Here is an 18,067-nt window from a genome sequence, read left to right as displayed (position 1 = left end):
GGTTATTATAAAATACGTATCAATCCACGAATGAAACGAGTTATTTAAAACCACTTAGTGGGATTTTATATATATATATATATACATATATAATCTTAGGTACATACATACATATACAGTGTACTGGGAGTTGTTGGCTAAACTTGAAGGACTAATTTAAGACATCAAAAAATTCATGTGTAAATGTCTTATCTCTCTTAATTTTCCCTCTGTCTCACTATCTGTTATTTTGTCTATTTTCAAAAACAAAACTAATTTTAAGAACGGACTGAAATATTTTAATGAAATTTGTATAAATTTTTTTAATAATACCTTTTACCGTTAAAAAATATTACCATTAAAAATTCTAAAATGATGGTCATTTAAAATTTCTATTTACCAATAGCCCCGTAAATATTTTTATCGAATTATTTTTTTTGGTAGATAAAATTTGAAGACTTTTATTGTGAAAAAAATTTCAATATATTTGTTCAGATCGGAAGATGAACAGCTAAGATATAACTTAAATCGTTGAAGTGAATTGCAGAATAATGTGTAAATGTGTACAGAATATTGCCAACAATTAAAATTTTTCATTCATATCTCATCTGTTTATGAAACGATTGAAAAAAATGAGGTGTCATTTTATTCTTGATAAAAGGTTTAACCAATTCATTAAATAAAATATTTTTCTATAAACTAATACATCTGTTATAGATCAAAAATTGTAATTTCCATTTTGGAAAACGTAAAGGTAAAATGTTTAAAGGTATTTATTTTACAGAAGATGTTTGTAGATACATATATACCAAATTTCATTAAAATATCTCAAGATATAAATTTTTATTTAAAAAATCACAAAGTAGCAGACAGTGGGAAAAATGAAGTATGAAAGGGCATTTGTCCAAATGAATTGTTTTGTTTTTATTTTTATATATTGCTTCAATCCTGTAAGTTTGGTCAACATCCTACGGGACACTCTGTATGTATTCATTAACTTTTCTAAAGAAACCAGAAATTATAGTTTTAATTGTACATTGTAATAGTCATATTTGATGTGTGTTTTGTTTATATAATTAATACACTATAAAAATTGATGAATTTCTCGCTCTCCGTACGTTATTTATCAGATTCCTGGAATTAGGCGTTAGTGTAAAAATAACAAATTATTTATAAGAAGTAAATTAGTTCAAAATATATTAGATATTCACATATAACCGTATATAAAGTCATAACTTGTCTTTACAAGTTAGTCTATTAAAGGGCGCTCATAGGTAAACTCCCATCAAAATGATTGAAATTTTTCAGTACCATTATTATAAGGCTAATGGAAATAATAAACACGTAATTATTATTTTCATTAAATGCGTAATATAAAATGAATTTCTTAATGAGATACCTGAAACGGTGGTTTATTGACAACGAGTGCACGTACAATTCTGAAGAAATTAAAATTTGGACAGAAGTGACTTCTGCCGATGGTAGTTTTTTGTGTCAGGGTGAACAATAAAATAGTAGCGGTTTGTCTATTTATATGTAAGTTTGGTAATTTGGGAAACAGATATATGTCAACAACATGTTGATATCGCGGTTTTTGATGTTCCGGGCGTCGTTTTATTGTTAGTTCTAATTAAAAACAGATGTTTACCTGTGATTTTTAACGATACAAAAAAATAATCAGCTACATGCTTTTGTTTTAATACTCAAGCGAAGACGCAATTATCTACAGACCCTCAGTTAATGAAAACTGCATAATATGTTTGATTAATTATTAAAACTGCTCCACATATAGATATGTATGTATGGAAAATTTTTGGTTATTATATTAATCAATCGGTCTCTAACCTTTACTGAAAAAATTCAATTTATTATTTTTTTCTATTATCTTTTACATATTTTAAATATAAACACCTGTTATGAATAACATAAAATTCTAAGAACAAATAGTAAATGACTACTGCGAAAGTTATTGGTAAATTTTTCTTGCCAAATTGAATCCTTTATTGTTGTTAGTCAGCTTACATAAAGGATTACTTAAAGAGGACCATTAAACTAAAATATTTATTCATATATACTTACTCTGAAGTAAAAATAAAATAGAGTTTTTTAAACAGAAATTTTGGTTCGTTGTAAACATCCTGGTTGCATTACAGGATGTAACAGGATATTTATTTATTTTATATATTCTATTCAGCGTACAGCGATTCCAGAATAATCTATCAAGAAATATAACAGAAGCACTGTGGTTTGCTAAAATCACTGAAATACATGATTATTTGGGATTGCCAACCGTTCGAAAGGAGATACAACTATTCAGTACAAGATACAAAATGAGACTGATCAAACGTGTAAACTAGCTCGCAGTTAACCTGCTGGAAAGCAGGAGACGTTAGGCGCCTAAAGTAAACGCGTATACTATTAGATCTGTAAGTTATGCGAGATTTGAGGTGAATCAGCTGTCCTAGGGTGTAGTGCATCATCATAATTCCTCATTTCGTTCCACCACTTCCATTTGTTGGTTCTTTGATTTGTTTCACCGTTTCTGTGTTTGATTAGTTCTTATCTGTGTGATTAATAGCACTATTTTTTGGTGTTTTCTTTGCTTTTTATGTTCTGAAATTTGGGATTTTATCAATTTTCTCCGGATTATTATATGTACTTATTTATTTATGTGTACACTATAATATGTACACATATGCAGCATGTCATTTTTTTTTTTTTTTAGTATTCTTATATATTTATGGTTCCTGTAAATTGGAACCAATAATAAATTAAACACTGCGGCAAAAAAAATTCCATTCTGCATATCCGGTATCATTTTTGTAACCGTATCAACGATGTGTTAAGGCATGGTAGGAGAAAAACATAATCATATACTAACTTTTTTGTAACTCACAAAAAAAGAATATCTAATGGACTGAAGAACGAGATTTCATATCATTTCCAACTTCTATAATGACTTTGAAGGAAATGACTTCTATAAAAATGAAGGAAATCTGTGTAAAGATGGTACAACTAACAAACTACTTACGTAAGAAAAGATTTATATCAAAATACCTTCTAGTGATACGATTGAACAAGATCCATATTCTTCGAATCCTGTTCTATGAAAACATTAAAAGTTCACGAGTAGGTTTTTTTACACTGTGTAGAACAACCGATCTCAAAAGAAATTGACAAACTTGTTAAAAAATTATTTTTGAATTGATTCATTTGTAGAAGTTTCGGTTGCATACAGTCGTTAACACGCAGCAGCTAGTTTGCTCGCATCACCTAATGTGTGAGTTTGGACTGTACACCAGAAAATTATGTTTCATCAATAATGTGTACTGCGATTGCTATGTAATTCAATATAATCGGTCATTTTCTCTGTTTTAAACGTAAAAAAAAAAATAAAAACCGTGAATTTCAAATTTACCATGAATATAACTTTCATTTTGTATGGATGTTGTATGTAATATTTTATTCCACGTTTTATTAATTTTGGTTTCTACGCTTTATTGATATACTTAATTTCTGTGGATACTGTAACAGGTAGCTTTTTACAAGATGATTCGTTAATAAAATTTTTTTATTAGTTCATAATTCTGATAAAAAAAGAATGTGTTTTTCATTTTTTCACTCTTTTATTTTAAAGAATGTTTTAAAATATGCTCTTTTTGTGTGCTATTTTTTTTAAATTATTTTCTTTTTAAAAAAAAAAAAAAACAAGAAAAAAACGATGTAAAGTATAAAAAGGCCTTGTTGTAAGATTAATCCAGTTGGGATACGTAGTCTGTGCATTAAAAAAAGAAAAAAAGTATTCAAGTCTGTATGAAGATAATAGCCACATGAACAATGGTTTTTTGCACAGAGTACCTTTGACTTTATTTATTTTGCATTTCATGAGCTGAAACACTTTTTTTATAAATCTTATTTTCTTTTATTCTAAAGAAAATAACTTAGTTTGTGTTATTTATTTAGGTCATATTTTGTATTATTAACTTTTTGGATATTATTAAATCCATTCATAAAATTATGAAAAAAAAATGCTATAAACGAGGCACATATACCTTTGTACTTTCTTAATTTTTATTGTAATATAATAACAGAGGAAATCTATTGTTATCAATCAGTCAAAAAAGCCCACTCCATATTCAGAATTAGCGTTTCAAGTTTTTTATATATATATATTTCTTTTCTGAACATTCAAATATTTCACTAACACACTTACCATTGTGCCAATTAGTCTCAAAATAATGTGTTGTGGTGTTTGTAAAAACAAACAACAAACGCTGTAATAGAATAATCTAACTACAAAAAGTTAACTTTCGCGGATCCCGGATCATCAGTTAGTACATAATTCTATAATTATATGAGAAAAGAAATAAAAACTTAAAGGAAGTTGTAAAACCTAGCAATCATAATGGGGGTTTTTTTTTATAATTCTGTAGTTTCCCCGCCCCCTGGAACCGAACACGCAGTTAAGCATAAACTCAGCTCCAGGAGGTGTCTTTGCCTCAAACTACTTCGGAAGGACGCAAAGCCCCGCCCAGGCAAATGGGACTCGGTCTTTTTGCATGCCATCCCTCAAAGGAGGCACCACCAGGACTCCGGTTAGTTGCTTAAACATGATTAACTCTTTAACTCTGATTAACTCTTTTATCGTATCATTCAGTTGACGTAAGTATTTTTTTCTACTATGTACCGTAATTTGCTCCTCTATCTTCATTGTTATTCATCTTATATCTTTAATCAGTCATTTTTCTACCACTCTCCCGGTTTTTTCTGGGGCTTGATTATTTTAATGTTCTTTTTCTAGCCATATTCTTGTAAGACAATCGTTCAATAATCAATTATTCATATATGAGTCTTTGGAAAATTTTTTAATCATTATTGAATGAAAATTATTTAGAAAATACGAGTAGTATTTAACAAGTAAGCACAGTTTGTATATTTCGGAATCTTGCAAAAATATTTAATTTATATCTCGTAGGATTTTGCTGTATCGTAACCAAAATTATAAAAATATATTTAAGACACGAAAGGTATATATTTTTGTCGAAGAGCATGATAAAAAAATTCAATAAAATTATTAAATTTAGCCAATTCTTTTTCAAGATATTGAAACGTTCTCATTCAAAGGAACTTTTTAAACTAATTATCGCCATGTTCTCAGTGCAGTTACCGCTAATGCTGTTGTTAATAATGCTGTTGTTTACATCTGCAGTGAACAAGAATAAATACAATTGGTTGCTTAATAATTTCTGTTGTAATTACTATTATGTATAATCTTTTTATAATGTACCCTTGAACATAAAATACATGAAAGTAAAGCTTAAAAGAATAATTACAATATGTTTATTTACGTGAAAATTAACTTAAATAGAATACTTTTCAAATCAAATAATACCTTGATTTTTTAATTAGGCAGACCACGTGTAATAGCAACTTGTAGATGAAGATTTAACGTCATTTCTATAAAATACTTATAAGCATGAATGTATAGGAAAGTAATCTGTAATGTTCAGATATTTATTACCCAATCCTAATGTCGTTAACATAGCTTTCTTATATACAATTTGTGCAAGACAAAAGTAAATTTCCATTTCCACGACTTACTATCCCCGTCTGCATTATACGCACTACGATTACTTAAAATTATTTTTTTTTATATTCCTAGTTCGGTTTATCTAAAATCATTATGATATTTTCTAGCCGTATTTAAACGATAAAAACGATAATGAATAATAAGTATTTACATGATATAATAATATCACTGTATAAACTTTACATGGAATGTACTAAACGGCTGCATGGTGTGTCCATTTAACAACTAAAACCGCAGTTTACATCATAGAAACTGTTTCCTCAACCGATGAAGGAACTGCTGATTAGATTCTGGAGTATTTGAAATAAGCCGCTTAATACTACTGATTAAGGTAACATATTTATATAACTTTTAATTACAGATACTTTCATTTTACAAATTTATAAAGAAAAAATGACTCCATTTTCAATGCAATACTAATAAAACTGCAAATCACCAGTAATCATACAAATAATGTGTAAATTTATTCCGAAATAAAACTTATTCTCCAGCTTTAAAATTGAATACAATTTATGAACAGATAAAATACATAATTGATTATATAAATGAATACACAAACAGTAACCGGTACACTTCAGGGTTAAATTAAAATTATAAATATGAGACATCACTGGTGAAATCGCTAGTAAATCACGAATATAAACGAAATATTACGCAAATAATTTTACTTCTATTTTTTTAATCATGTCGCCTTTCTTGTAGTTAATTAATACTGAATAAAAATAAAAGTTATGTATACTTATACATAAGTATATTATATATGTATATACAGAATAGTTCACGAAGAATGTAACAAAATTTCAGGACATGATTTACTGATGAGAATAAAGAAAAAAGTTCATATAAACATAAGTTCGGAAAGCTTCGTTACAGAGTGTTGGCAGGCGAAAAATGTTGCCCTTACTTCTGTTTCTTAGGTAAAATTAAGCCAGACTAATCTTTACGACCCAATAGTGATAAGTTTAGTTTATTATATTAAATCTGTCCTACCTATAAAAAAAAAAATAGTTCCCAGAACTGTGTTTTTAGTTGTTCTCTATAAATCTGGGGGTAAAAGACAAAAAGAACTCGAAAAACACTCTATTTTACGCTTAGAGTAAAAGAGCTTTAAAATCGTTCATCGAATTTACCACTTAATTTGGGACCCGCGAATTACAGTAAGGTTTCATTTTTACCGAAGGTGCAGAAAACAGGTCGAAATTTTTCGCCTGCTTACACTTACTAATGAATCATATCCTTACCATGTTAACGTGAATTTTATCTTTATTTTCCACACTAGAACATGACCTAAAATTATGTTATATTCTTCATAAATCTCTCTCTTTCTCTCTCTCTCTTTCTATATATATATATATGTATTATGTTTGTTTGTTGATAATAATTATAAATTTTAAATTACACGTTACTCTGGAAAGACTAATTCCCTTCAAAGTTATGATAAAGGCAAAATCCAAGAAAGATAAATGTTCATTTCAGCTTATACAAATTTTAATCGTATCTCAATTTATTTAATATGTATGATACCGTACTTAAAACAAAATTTCTCTGTATTACATGTACGAATTTCTTTCCCAACTACGTCTTTCTCAGGAACTCTTTTGTTTTCCAATTGTTATAGATTGTACAAAATGTAACTTGGAAAATCGGTTTTATTTTTAATTTCGTGTAATTTATGATAATGACAATTTATTATTTAAAATGTAAGATTTTTATGCATTTTACTACTGTAGTTCACCTTTTTTTAATATTAGTGAATGTAACCCAGAAGTTTAACTTTTCCTGTAGTCCTTACTTATACAAGTTATATTACTGAGAATAGATGATGCATTATATTCCATAGGCCACATGTGTTGCATATCACTAAATACTAAGAAATCCACCGTGTGCTGGAATTCAATGGCAGCTGAACCCTTTGTTAATTGTAAAGAATAATTACTTTAGTCCATGTATGACATTCATTCGATACACATCGTTCTATTTTATAAATCATAAGCATGTTCGCATAATGATGTAAAACTATATATCTGCATATTAAATAGTTAATAATTAATTAACACTTAAATGCATATTAATTGTATAAAAATAAAGTTCGTTTTTTAAAAACAGGATTTGTTGAGTTCGAAACTTAACTTACATATATGTTGCAGAACAGCTTTTTACGCTTTTGCGTCCGTCTCAACTTTTTATTGTTCCCGTGAAATTATTCTTATGCAGTGTAAATAATATTTTTAAAATATTCGTTTTTTTATCTTTTACAATCGAACACTTTCATTCCTATGTAAATTTTATAGATAAAAGTAGTTATGATGATCTGTCGTAAATATTTAAGAATTGAGATTTTTAAATAATTTTTTATTAAGCCCTTTTTTTAACTTGGATTGATTTTATTTCAATTAAATCTATCTTGTTTAAGCTTCAGACTGGTGTACCATTTAAAAGATGACGTTATCCGGAAAATTTTCTTTTCGGAACTCGATGAAAGTTTCACTTCTATAACAAGTATAGTCTTTCCCAAGTAGTATTTGGGAAAGGTTAAAGTTTTATTATACGTTAAAAAAAAAAACGTTTCATGTAAGTACAATATTTTATTAGAATGAAATCATATTCAGTGTTGTTTTTTTTTATATACATTTTGAAAACCTTTTAAAAATAACATTGCCAAATATATTTTAAGATTTCTAATTATACATTGTAAAAATATTTTCAGTTTATATTTATATTTTTAATTTAATATTTTTCATATTAGATTTACGTCAATTTCAAGAAATGGCGTATTCTCTATTTTATTAACTATTTGAGGCAAAGCTTTGAAGAGAAGAATAGATTCATGTTTTCTTAACTTCAATCCTTCCTTGGGATCTGTTACTGGATTTACAACAATATATTTTGTTTGCTCAACAATTTCGATATGTAAAACTGACAGTGTTTCTAAATGTTTTCCCAAAGATTCTGCTTCTGGAAAACTATAATCTGTAAATAAATAAAAGGGCAATATTTAATTAAATTTCACATCAAAATATAGTTCAGAGTAAGCAGCCATTAAAAATGCCATAGTTAATGGCCAGATATAAACGCTAGTAAGTAATTCTGGTGGAAGATAATTCGAATAAATCCATTCTCTTTATAAATATATGAACGCATGAATAAAACACATTACGATGTATATCCTTTTCCACAGATATACTTTATTTTCATTAGGCCTTATTTACTTAAATTTCTTATTATAAAATAAACAATAATAAAGTTCAATATTTGTTTTTAATTACTGCAATAAACGTTTGGAAAAATTATTAATTAAATACGATATACTCATTGGATTGTGTGTCTTGCGACTATTTAAGGAGACTTTTAGTTGATTTTAGGTCGAATATGATATTCAGATACATAAATTTTGGCGTAGGAATGAAATATGAAAATCCCAATTGTATGAAGCAAATTAATAGTTATGCTAAACAGTTGTTGAAACACGTAGGTTGGATAAAACATTACACTTAAAAGCAACTTAAATATTATTACATAAAATCTCAAGGTATATGGTTTTATGTCGTTAAGAAACTAAACGCGCAAAAACCTAGCTCAGAAAAAGATTTATTTCAGACAGCACTGAATCATTGATTTCGTTTCTGGCAAGAGAACCGTATGTATAGTTATACTTCGATGATCTGATTTTCTCTCTGTCAATCCTTCTTGTAACTTGCAGGAGTAATACTAAGAAAGTGTTCTCCTAGATGGAGAATTATATATATATATATATATATATATATATATATATTTTTTTTTTTTTTTTTTTCTTTTACACTTAGTATTTATTTTGATGAGTGTTTGACGGTCGACAAAGCAATCCAGTTTTATATTTTTCTTAATTTATGAACGGTTTTTATAAATGGTAATTTTTTTTAATAAACAGGGACAAATTTTATAAACGGTTTTTTAAGTAATTTTTTTTTTTTTTTTTATTCAAAATATATTACCAAGGTCACGCAGATTTTATAATCTATTATAAGTAATGATAAATTGAAGTAATTAGAAAATCTTTCATCCGGAGGTCCCGGGTTCGAATCCCGGTCAGGCATGGCATTTTCACACGTTACAAAACATTCATTTTCATCCTCTGAAGCAATACCTAACGATGTTCCCGGAGATTAAAAACAAAAGTTAGAAAATCTTAAGCATGTCTTTTTTTAATGAACCGAGAAATACAGCAAAAATAACTTTGCCTCAAACACAAGTGCAGGATAAATTAGATCTGAATAATATTTCAAAAATGTCCAATGTCTTTGAAGTAGAAACCTGAATATTAAGAAAGCGTCTAGTAAAATTACGCTAATAAAAAGCTTTTAAGTTCTAGTAAAACGCTTTTTCAGCGTTTTCGTATGGCATAAAATCATTGACGGAATGTCAATGCTCGTCAATGTCATGGCTCGATGACATGATTAGCCTTACTAGAGTTGTAGGTCTATGAAAAATAGTTGAAGGTCATCTGGTAGATCGTGAAAATAAATAGATATAATCGATAGAATGTAAGTGAATTGAGAAATATCAGATGCGGTGAATGTAAAGCAGTTACATACATATGTATATTAAATTCACTTAAAATACATTATGTAACGAGTCTACGATGATAGCCATTAATGCACGAGGGTGAAGTAAGCTACTCTACACAAGCGTTGACAAGCGTCTTAAATTTTACAAGAGTGCATTAATGGCCGTTATAGAGAGTTGCTTAACTTATATTTTGTGCAGTTGAAAAAATACTGGGAAAATTGATTTAAATCAATGATAGAATACATAGTTCACGGAATACTTTTTAAAAATAAATTAAACAATAAATTTCTATGGCAACAGGTTATTAGTCAAAAGTTTTGCCTTTTCTTTAATATCGATCGGTATTTCAGACATTTCTTCCTCAGAATCCGACATAATTAACAAAAAGATGAACACTGTATATAGAAACTTTTAGTGTACTAGAAGCTTTTGGTGTACTGTCAAATTAACCTCTGCTTGGTACTACTAAATCGGATTAAAATCAAAGTAACAAAAACAGCTGTAACATTAACCAACACCCGGATTTGATTAGTCAGTGGTCGAAAAGATGATGCTTTTGATTGGTTAAACACCTATAACACATAACGACATTTGTTTCATAATGACCCTCACTATGGATAAAGGTTCTAGCCGTGAAAATTCAAACGATATAATACAGCCGTGAAAAAATATTTTAAGTTTATCGTTTATCTTAATAAACGTATTATATCAGTTTTTCTTAATAAAAGTTTTCAATTCATTAATATAATTAAGAAAACAATCTACCTGTAAATAAATAACAATCAATTTAAATCACTTACCTTTTAGAAAATATATTTCTTTTCTTAATTATTTAAGTACATCATTCAATTTTTATATAAAACAAAACCACGAATGTTATTAATGAATCTAGTAAATTTATTAGCGGAAGTTTATTTAAATTATTCAAATTTAGATTTTAAAAATGTATTAAAATTATATCAATAAATAATAAATAGGTTTATTATCTGGTAAATACTAAATATATATACTAAATTTATATCAGTGAATGAAATGGTAAAATATAAATTACATTTAAAATTTTATTTTTAATTTAGAATTTATGTACGAGTACTTCTACGTTTTTGGTAAAACAAAGATCTCTGACAAAACTCTGTATTTCAGATAGTGAAAAAAGAAATTGTTAAGAAGTAAATGAAAGAGTATTTATTTTTATAAATACAGACATTAATGTGTGTTGTGTAAGTGTGTGTAAATAGAGTAGTAACATAAAGCTAGGTTTCAATATAAAAATATGTTCAACTCACATAATAATCTTTCACTCTCTTTCAATGAAGCATATACGATACCATTTTTCAGATTATCTATCTGAAAAATAAATTTATTACGCGAATCAAAAAATAAAAAAATGAGTCATTTTAAATATATTCTCATAATCTACAAAATTAAATGAACAGTTGTTCATTTAACTGACATAGCAAACATAATTTTAATATAATTTACCGCACACAATAAAAAAATAGGCACTTAAATCTAATAACCCTCTGCTATTTACGTAATAGATAACCAAATTTTCATGAATAAGTTACATTTACACTCGGAGCTGTAAGTGATTTTTGATAAAGGCATTTCGTATTATACGAAAAGGATAGGAAAGAGGAACGCTTTAAAGTACAAGATCCGCTAGCAGTCGGTACGGTGACTCTGTAATATTCTCTCCATAATGGATTAACCTTAACCACTTTTTTACGGATGCATTACGCTAATAAAATTTATAAAATTAAATGACTGTATTTTGATTTATTTATGAAACCCAAAATAATATATATTTACTCAGATATAAATAAAAAATGTTAAATAATTATATTTAAAAATTGAAAGAAGCAAATGTGTTTCTGAAATTTTTTAAAATCTTAACCACTTTTCATGTAAATAAAATCCCGTAATTCGAAACCTAAACCCGTCAAATACTATATAAAATTCTTTTTACGTTAAGTTTTATCATTTATTGCGGATATTTCAACTTACTGAAAGTAAATCTTCTAATAAATCCATAAATCATATGTTAATATCACGGACAAGAAAAAAAATGAAAACACCGATCGTACAACATAAATTAGTAAGAAATATTAAACGAGCATATTTTAATTTAATATAAATATTTTATTAACAATTTAGTAAGAAATCTATAAATATATTATTTAAAAAGAAAGCATATAAAATTAAATTAAACGTGAAAACTCACCGTAATATTAACTAAAGAACAAACAACAATGATTTTACTTTGAGTATCCTCAGAGTTCATTTCTATCCAAAAGTTAATCATAAATGATTTATTCTGAAACCGAATAAACAGAAAATACACTTTAATAAGACGGTTACGTTTAAAGCTTCATCTTAATTTACATGTAGTTAAAATATTTTCAAATATGATATTTTTTCAAAAGGATAATATTAATGATATAAGATAAAGAAAACTTAAGCAGCGTGTAATGAAAACGTTTACCATCAAAGAATTCAAGAAAGAAACAAATTTAAGGATGGAAAGTGTTTTTTTTGTATAAATATTAAAATTAGTTTTTCTTTACAATAAAATTTGAAATGAATTTGAAAATCTTTTATATCTTTTTGAATTGTGTTATAGATGAAAACTAATTTTTACTCATCCTTACTCTACTTTTCTATAGATTAAATTAAAACTAATTCGGTCTCACACGCATTCTAATTTAAATAAACTGATTGTTTTATAAACGGCAAATTATTTATAATAAAACAAGTATAATTATACTAATAATAATAGATTACCTTTTTCAATTCTGCTATCTTTTGACTACTAAATTTAAGTTTTTGAAAAGCTTGTTTAGTCACCATTTCAAGTGGTAAACTGTCTTGTTCACTGTTAAATTTTATAACATAGTCAAGCTTCACATGGTCGTCTCCTTTTGAAAGCGAAAATTTACTTGAAAATGTAAACCAGTAAGCAAGAGCAACAACAATCGATAGTTTAATCATCTCTTTTGTAATTACTATTAACAATAATTTTTTTTCTTATACTCACTTTAGCATTAAATGCATAAAATTAAAAATAAAAAAATAATTGCAAAATGTTTATTTACGTGAAAATAAATAAAATACGTTTCAATTCAAAAAATAGCTTGAATCTCGAATAAGCCAGAAAAACCGTAACAGCAACAGCTGTGGAATGAATATTTATTTTCTGTAAAGTGAAACTTACGTGCATGTATTTATAGGATAGTAATCGGCAATGTTCGGATAGAATTGACGTCAATGTAGAATTTGTATGCATAATCTGTAAATGTGAGAACAACTTTAATTGTTTACATTTCCATGACTTTCACTATCCCCGCATCATTCACACTACGCCTGGTTGATTAGTAGAAATAATATTGCTAAAAATTCCTACTTCAGTTTATTAATCATTGATGAGTATTTTTAGCCATTTTACGTATTTATGACATAATCCGAATTACCCTTTTTTCTTTTCTGATTCCTGTACAAGATCATTATCAAATTGGTAAATTATTTATTATATGCTTCCCTTAGTTTTTAAATCGCCGTAAACATTTTATATATTTTTTTACGTTTATTTAAATCAATAAAACAAAATTTAGAAAAAAATTACTTAATTAAAAAATTATCAGTCATATATTTTAATAAATATTCGATATTTAAAAAAAATTAATAGTGATTTTTATTTCTTTCAACTAAAATCTTATCTTGGAATCTTAACCCTTGAATCATAGCTTGCTTTTAATTAATTTCAATCTTTACTGAGTCATTTAAAGACAATTTTTAGTTTAAAAAAAGGAATATTGTCGGTTACTGTATTTTTTTCATTAAAATCTTTCTCAATAATGATAATATATTATAATTATCACGAATCTAGAAATAATTGTGTGTCACTGTGGAACAATTACTTTTAATTTGGCAAAGAAAATAACTGATGTGATTTTTTTAATTTCTTATTGAGTTCCCAATACAGAAAATAAATTTTAGTTAACGCCAAACGCTTTCTTTGTTTTGTAATGAATATGCTAATTCACAAAGCATTTTAAATTATTATTTTTTTCTTCAGTCATTTGAATGGTTTGATGCGGCTCTCCAAGATTACCTATCTAGTGTAGTCATTTTATTTCGGTATACCCCCTACATCCTACATCGCTACCAGTCGGTTTTACATATTCCAAACGTTGCCTGCCTACGTAATTTTTTCCTTCTACCTGTCCCTCCAATATTAAAGCGACTATTCCAGGATGCCTTAATATGTGGCCTATAAGTCTGTCTCTTCTTTTAGCTATATTTTACCAAATGCTTCTTTCTTCATGTATTTGCCGCAACACCTCTTCATTTGTCACTTTATCCACCCATTTGATTTTTAACATTCTCCTATAGCACCGCATTTCAAAAGCTTCTAATCTTTTCTTCTTGGATACTCCGATCGTCCAAGTTTCACTTCCATATAAAGCGACACTCCAAACGAATACTTTCAAAAATCTTTTCCTGACATTTAAATTAATTTTTGATGTAAACAAATTATATTTCTTACTGAAGGCTCGTTTAGCTTGTGCTATTCGGCATTTTATATCGCTCCTGCTTTGTCCATCTTTAGTAATTCTACTTCCTAAATAACAAAATTCTTCTACCTCCATAATCTTTTCGCTTCCTGTTTTTACATTCAGTGGTCCATCTTCGTTATTTCTACTACAATTCATTACTTTCGTTTTGTTCTTGTTTATTTTCGTGCGGTAGTTCTTGCGTAGGACTTCATCCATGCCATTCATTGTTTCTTCTAAATCCTTTTTACTCTCGGCTATAATTACTATATCATCAGTAAATCGTAGCATCTTTATCTTTTCACTTTGTACTGTTACTCCGAATCTAAATTGTTCTTTAACATCATTAACTGCTAGTTGTATGTAAAGATTAAAAAGTAACGGGGATCGGGAACATCCTTGTCGGACTCCCTTTCTTACTACGGCCTCTTTCTTATGTTCTTCAATTATTACTGTTGCTGTTTGGTTCCTGCAAATGTCAGCAATTGTTCTTCTATCTCTGTATTTGAACCCTAATTTTTTTTAAATGCTACAAATTTTATTCCAGTCTACGTTATCGAAAGCCTTTTCTAGGTCTATAAACGCCAAGTATGTTGGTTTGTTTTTCTTTAATCTTCCTTCTACTGTTAATCTGAGGCCTAAAATTGGTTCCCTTGTCCCTATACTTTTCCTGAAACCAAATTGGTCTTCTCCTAATACCTCTTAGACTCTCTTCTCAATTCTTCTGTACAGAATTTTAGTTCATATATTTGATGCATGATTAGTTAAGCTAATTGTTCTGTATTCTTCACATTTATCTGCTCCTGCTTTCTTTGGTATCATGACTGTACTTTTTTGGAAGTCTGACGGAACTGACCCTTTTCCATAAATATTACACACCAGTTTGTATAATCTATCAATCGCTTCCTCACCTGCACTGCGCAGTAATTCTACAGGTATTTCGTCTATTCCAGGAGCCTTTCTGCCATTTAAATCTTTTAATGCTCTCTTATATTCAGATCTCAGCATTGTTTCTCCCATTTCATCCTCCTCAACTTCCTCTTCTTCCTCTATAACACCATTTTCTAATTCATTTCCTCCGTATAACTCTTCAATATATTCCACCCATCTATCGACTTTACCTTTCGTATTACATATTGGTGTACCATCTTTGTTTAACACATTATTAGATTATAATTTATGTACCCCAAAATTTTCCTTAACTTTCCTGTATGCTCCGTCTATTTTACCAATGTTCATTTCTCTTTCCATTTCTGAACACGTTTCTTTAATCCACTCTTCTTTCGCTAGTTTGCACTTCCTGTTTATAGTATTTCTTAATTGTCGATAGTTCCTTTTACTTTATTCATCACTAGCACTCTTATATTTTCTACGTTCATCAATCAGCTGCAAAACATCGTATAAAGCCCAAGGTTTTCTACCATTTCTCTTTGTTCCGTCTAAGTTCGCTTCTGCTGATTTAAGAATTTCGTTTATAACATTCTCCATTCTTCTTCAACATTTTCTACCTTATCTTTTTTACTCTGACCTCTTGCGATGTCATCAAAAATCTTCTTTACCTCCTCTTCCTCAAGCTTCTTTAAATTCCATCGAATCATCTGACAACTTTTCTTCAGTCTTTTAAACCTCAATCTACGTTTCATTATCACTAAATTATGGTCGCTATCAATGTCTGCCTAGGGTAAGTTTTGTAGTCGACGAGTTAATTTCTAAATCTTTGCTTAACCATGATGTAATCTATCTGATACTTTGCAGTATCGCCTGGCTTCTTCCATATGTATATTCTTCTATTATGATTTTTAAACTGTATGTTGGCAGTTACTAAATTATACTTCGTGCAAAACTCGTCCCCTCTTTCATTTCTTTTGCCCAGCCCGTATTCACCTATTATATTTCCTTCCTTGCCTTTTCCAATGCTTGCATTCCAATCTCCAACTGTTATTAAATTTTCATCTCCTTTTATGTGTTTAATTACTTCGTCAATTTCTTCGTATACACACTCTACCTCATCATCATCATGGGCGCTTGTAGGCATACAGACGTTAACAATAGTTGTCGGTTTAGGTTTTGATTTTATCCTTATTACAATGATTCTATCGCTATGCATTTTGAAATACTCTACTCTCTTCCCTATCTTCTTGTTCATTACGAAACCTACTCCTGACAGCCCATTATTTGAAGCTGAAGTAATTATTCTAAAATCACCTGACCAAAATCGTTTTCCTCTTCCCACTGAACCTCACTAATTCCTACTACATCTACATTTATTCTATCCATTTTCCACTTTAAATTTTCTAACCTACCAACCTTTTTTTAACTTCTAACCTTCCACACTCCGACTCATAGAATGTTATTTTTTAATTTTCTGGTGACCCCTTCCTCAGTAGTCCCCACCCGGAGATCCGAACGGAGGACTAGTTTACCTCCAGACTATTTTACCAAGGAAGGCGCCTCCATTAGTGCTGTATGAAAATGAAGAAAGCTACATTTTCTTGGAAAAAAAGCAGCTGTAGTTTTCCATTGCTTTCAGCTGCGCAGTACTCAGACGACTGAGTGATGTTGAAATGGCCGTTTAATTCGTCCTGACCTACGCCCTTAACAACTACTGAAAGAGCTGCTGCCCTGTTTTAGGAATCATTCCTTAGTCTGGCTCTCAACAGATACCTCTCTGATACGGTCCAGCTACTCTGTATCACTGAGCACTCAAGCCCCTTCACCAACGGCAAGGTCTCATGATTCATAGAGGGAGTTTAAATATTACGATTTAGATATATATATAATGGAGTGTCTGACTCGACGTCAGAGTGTTTGGTTGCTTTGTAACTGGCTCCGTACTTCGGTACTGAAACTGGTTATAGTCTAGTGAATTTAGGAGAAATTTTTCTGGAAAAACAGAGGTTTTCTGGAGCAATTGGTATTGTTTTGGTGGATTTTTGTGAGTGCGCGAGGTAGGTGTGAGTGTTTTTTCGTGTGTTTTACATTTTTAATAGTGTATAAAACTTTGTGTTGAGTTTCAATAAGGTTCAGAGTTGCTTGCTTCTACATTATTATGGATGCAGGTGTTTAATATAAATTGTTATCTATAATTACTTTATATTATTAATAACAATAGCTTACAGTGATAAGCTATTGTGGCTTGAACAGAGTTAAATTTATTTCTTTTGTCTGCGTTATCTCTTGATAAGAGACCTATAAATATAATATTAAGCTACTTTATTATATTAAGACTGTGCGTGTTACTTACTTGTGTATAGTAGTGAGTAAACTATTTACATTTAACTGCATTTGTGTGTGTTATTAACATGCAGTGTGTTAGTATATAAATATTTTAATTTATAAGTTATTGGAATAGAAGTCAAGTTTAATCTTGTTATATATAGACCTAGTTTTATTAGTTTCG

At 28.8% G+C, this 18,067-nt stretch overlaps 2 protein-coding genes across 13 annotated transcripts in view; both read right to left on the bottom strand.

Moving 5' to 3' along the window:
* LOC142324123 (cell adhesion molecule 1-like) overlaps positions 1-18,067 on the bottom strand; it is a 508,688-nt gene that overhangs the window by 395,178 nt on the left and 95,443 nt on the right. The gene's annotated exons all lie outside the window — the stretch shown is intronic.
* The window catches only part of LOC142324124 (uncharacterized), a 34,117-nt gene continuing 24,184 nt past the window's right edge, over positions 8,135-18,067 (bottom strand). For 3 of the 7 annotated variants that reach the window (XM_075364803.1, XM_075364802.1, XM_075364801.1), the window contains 4 exons: positions 13,329-13,403; positions 12,339-12,431; positions 11,401-11,461; positions 8,135-8,539 (listed from right to left, as the gene is read on the bottom strand). In XM_075364803.1, coding sequence (XP_075220918.1) covers positions 8,307-8,539; positions 11,401-11,461; positions 12,339-12,431; positions 13,329-13,403 — 462 coding nt within the window. In that variant the 3' untranslated portion in view covers positions 8,135-8,306. The other 4 variants (XM_075364805.1, XM_075364804.1, XM_075364799.1 and 1 more) reach the window with 3 other exon arrangements.

The sequence above is a fragment of the Lycorma delicatula genome, chromosome 4, assembly GCF_047948215.1.
Source record: "Lycorma delicatula isolate Av1 chromosome 4, ASM4794821v1, whole genome shotgun sequence".
Classification (NCBI taxonomy): domain Eukaryota; kingdom Metazoa; phylum Arthropoda; class Insecta; order Hemiptera; family Fulgoridae; genus Lycorma; species Lycorma delicatula.
Note: the sequence above shows the minus strand (reverse complement) of the source record. Positions and strands in the feature narration are given on the sequence as shown.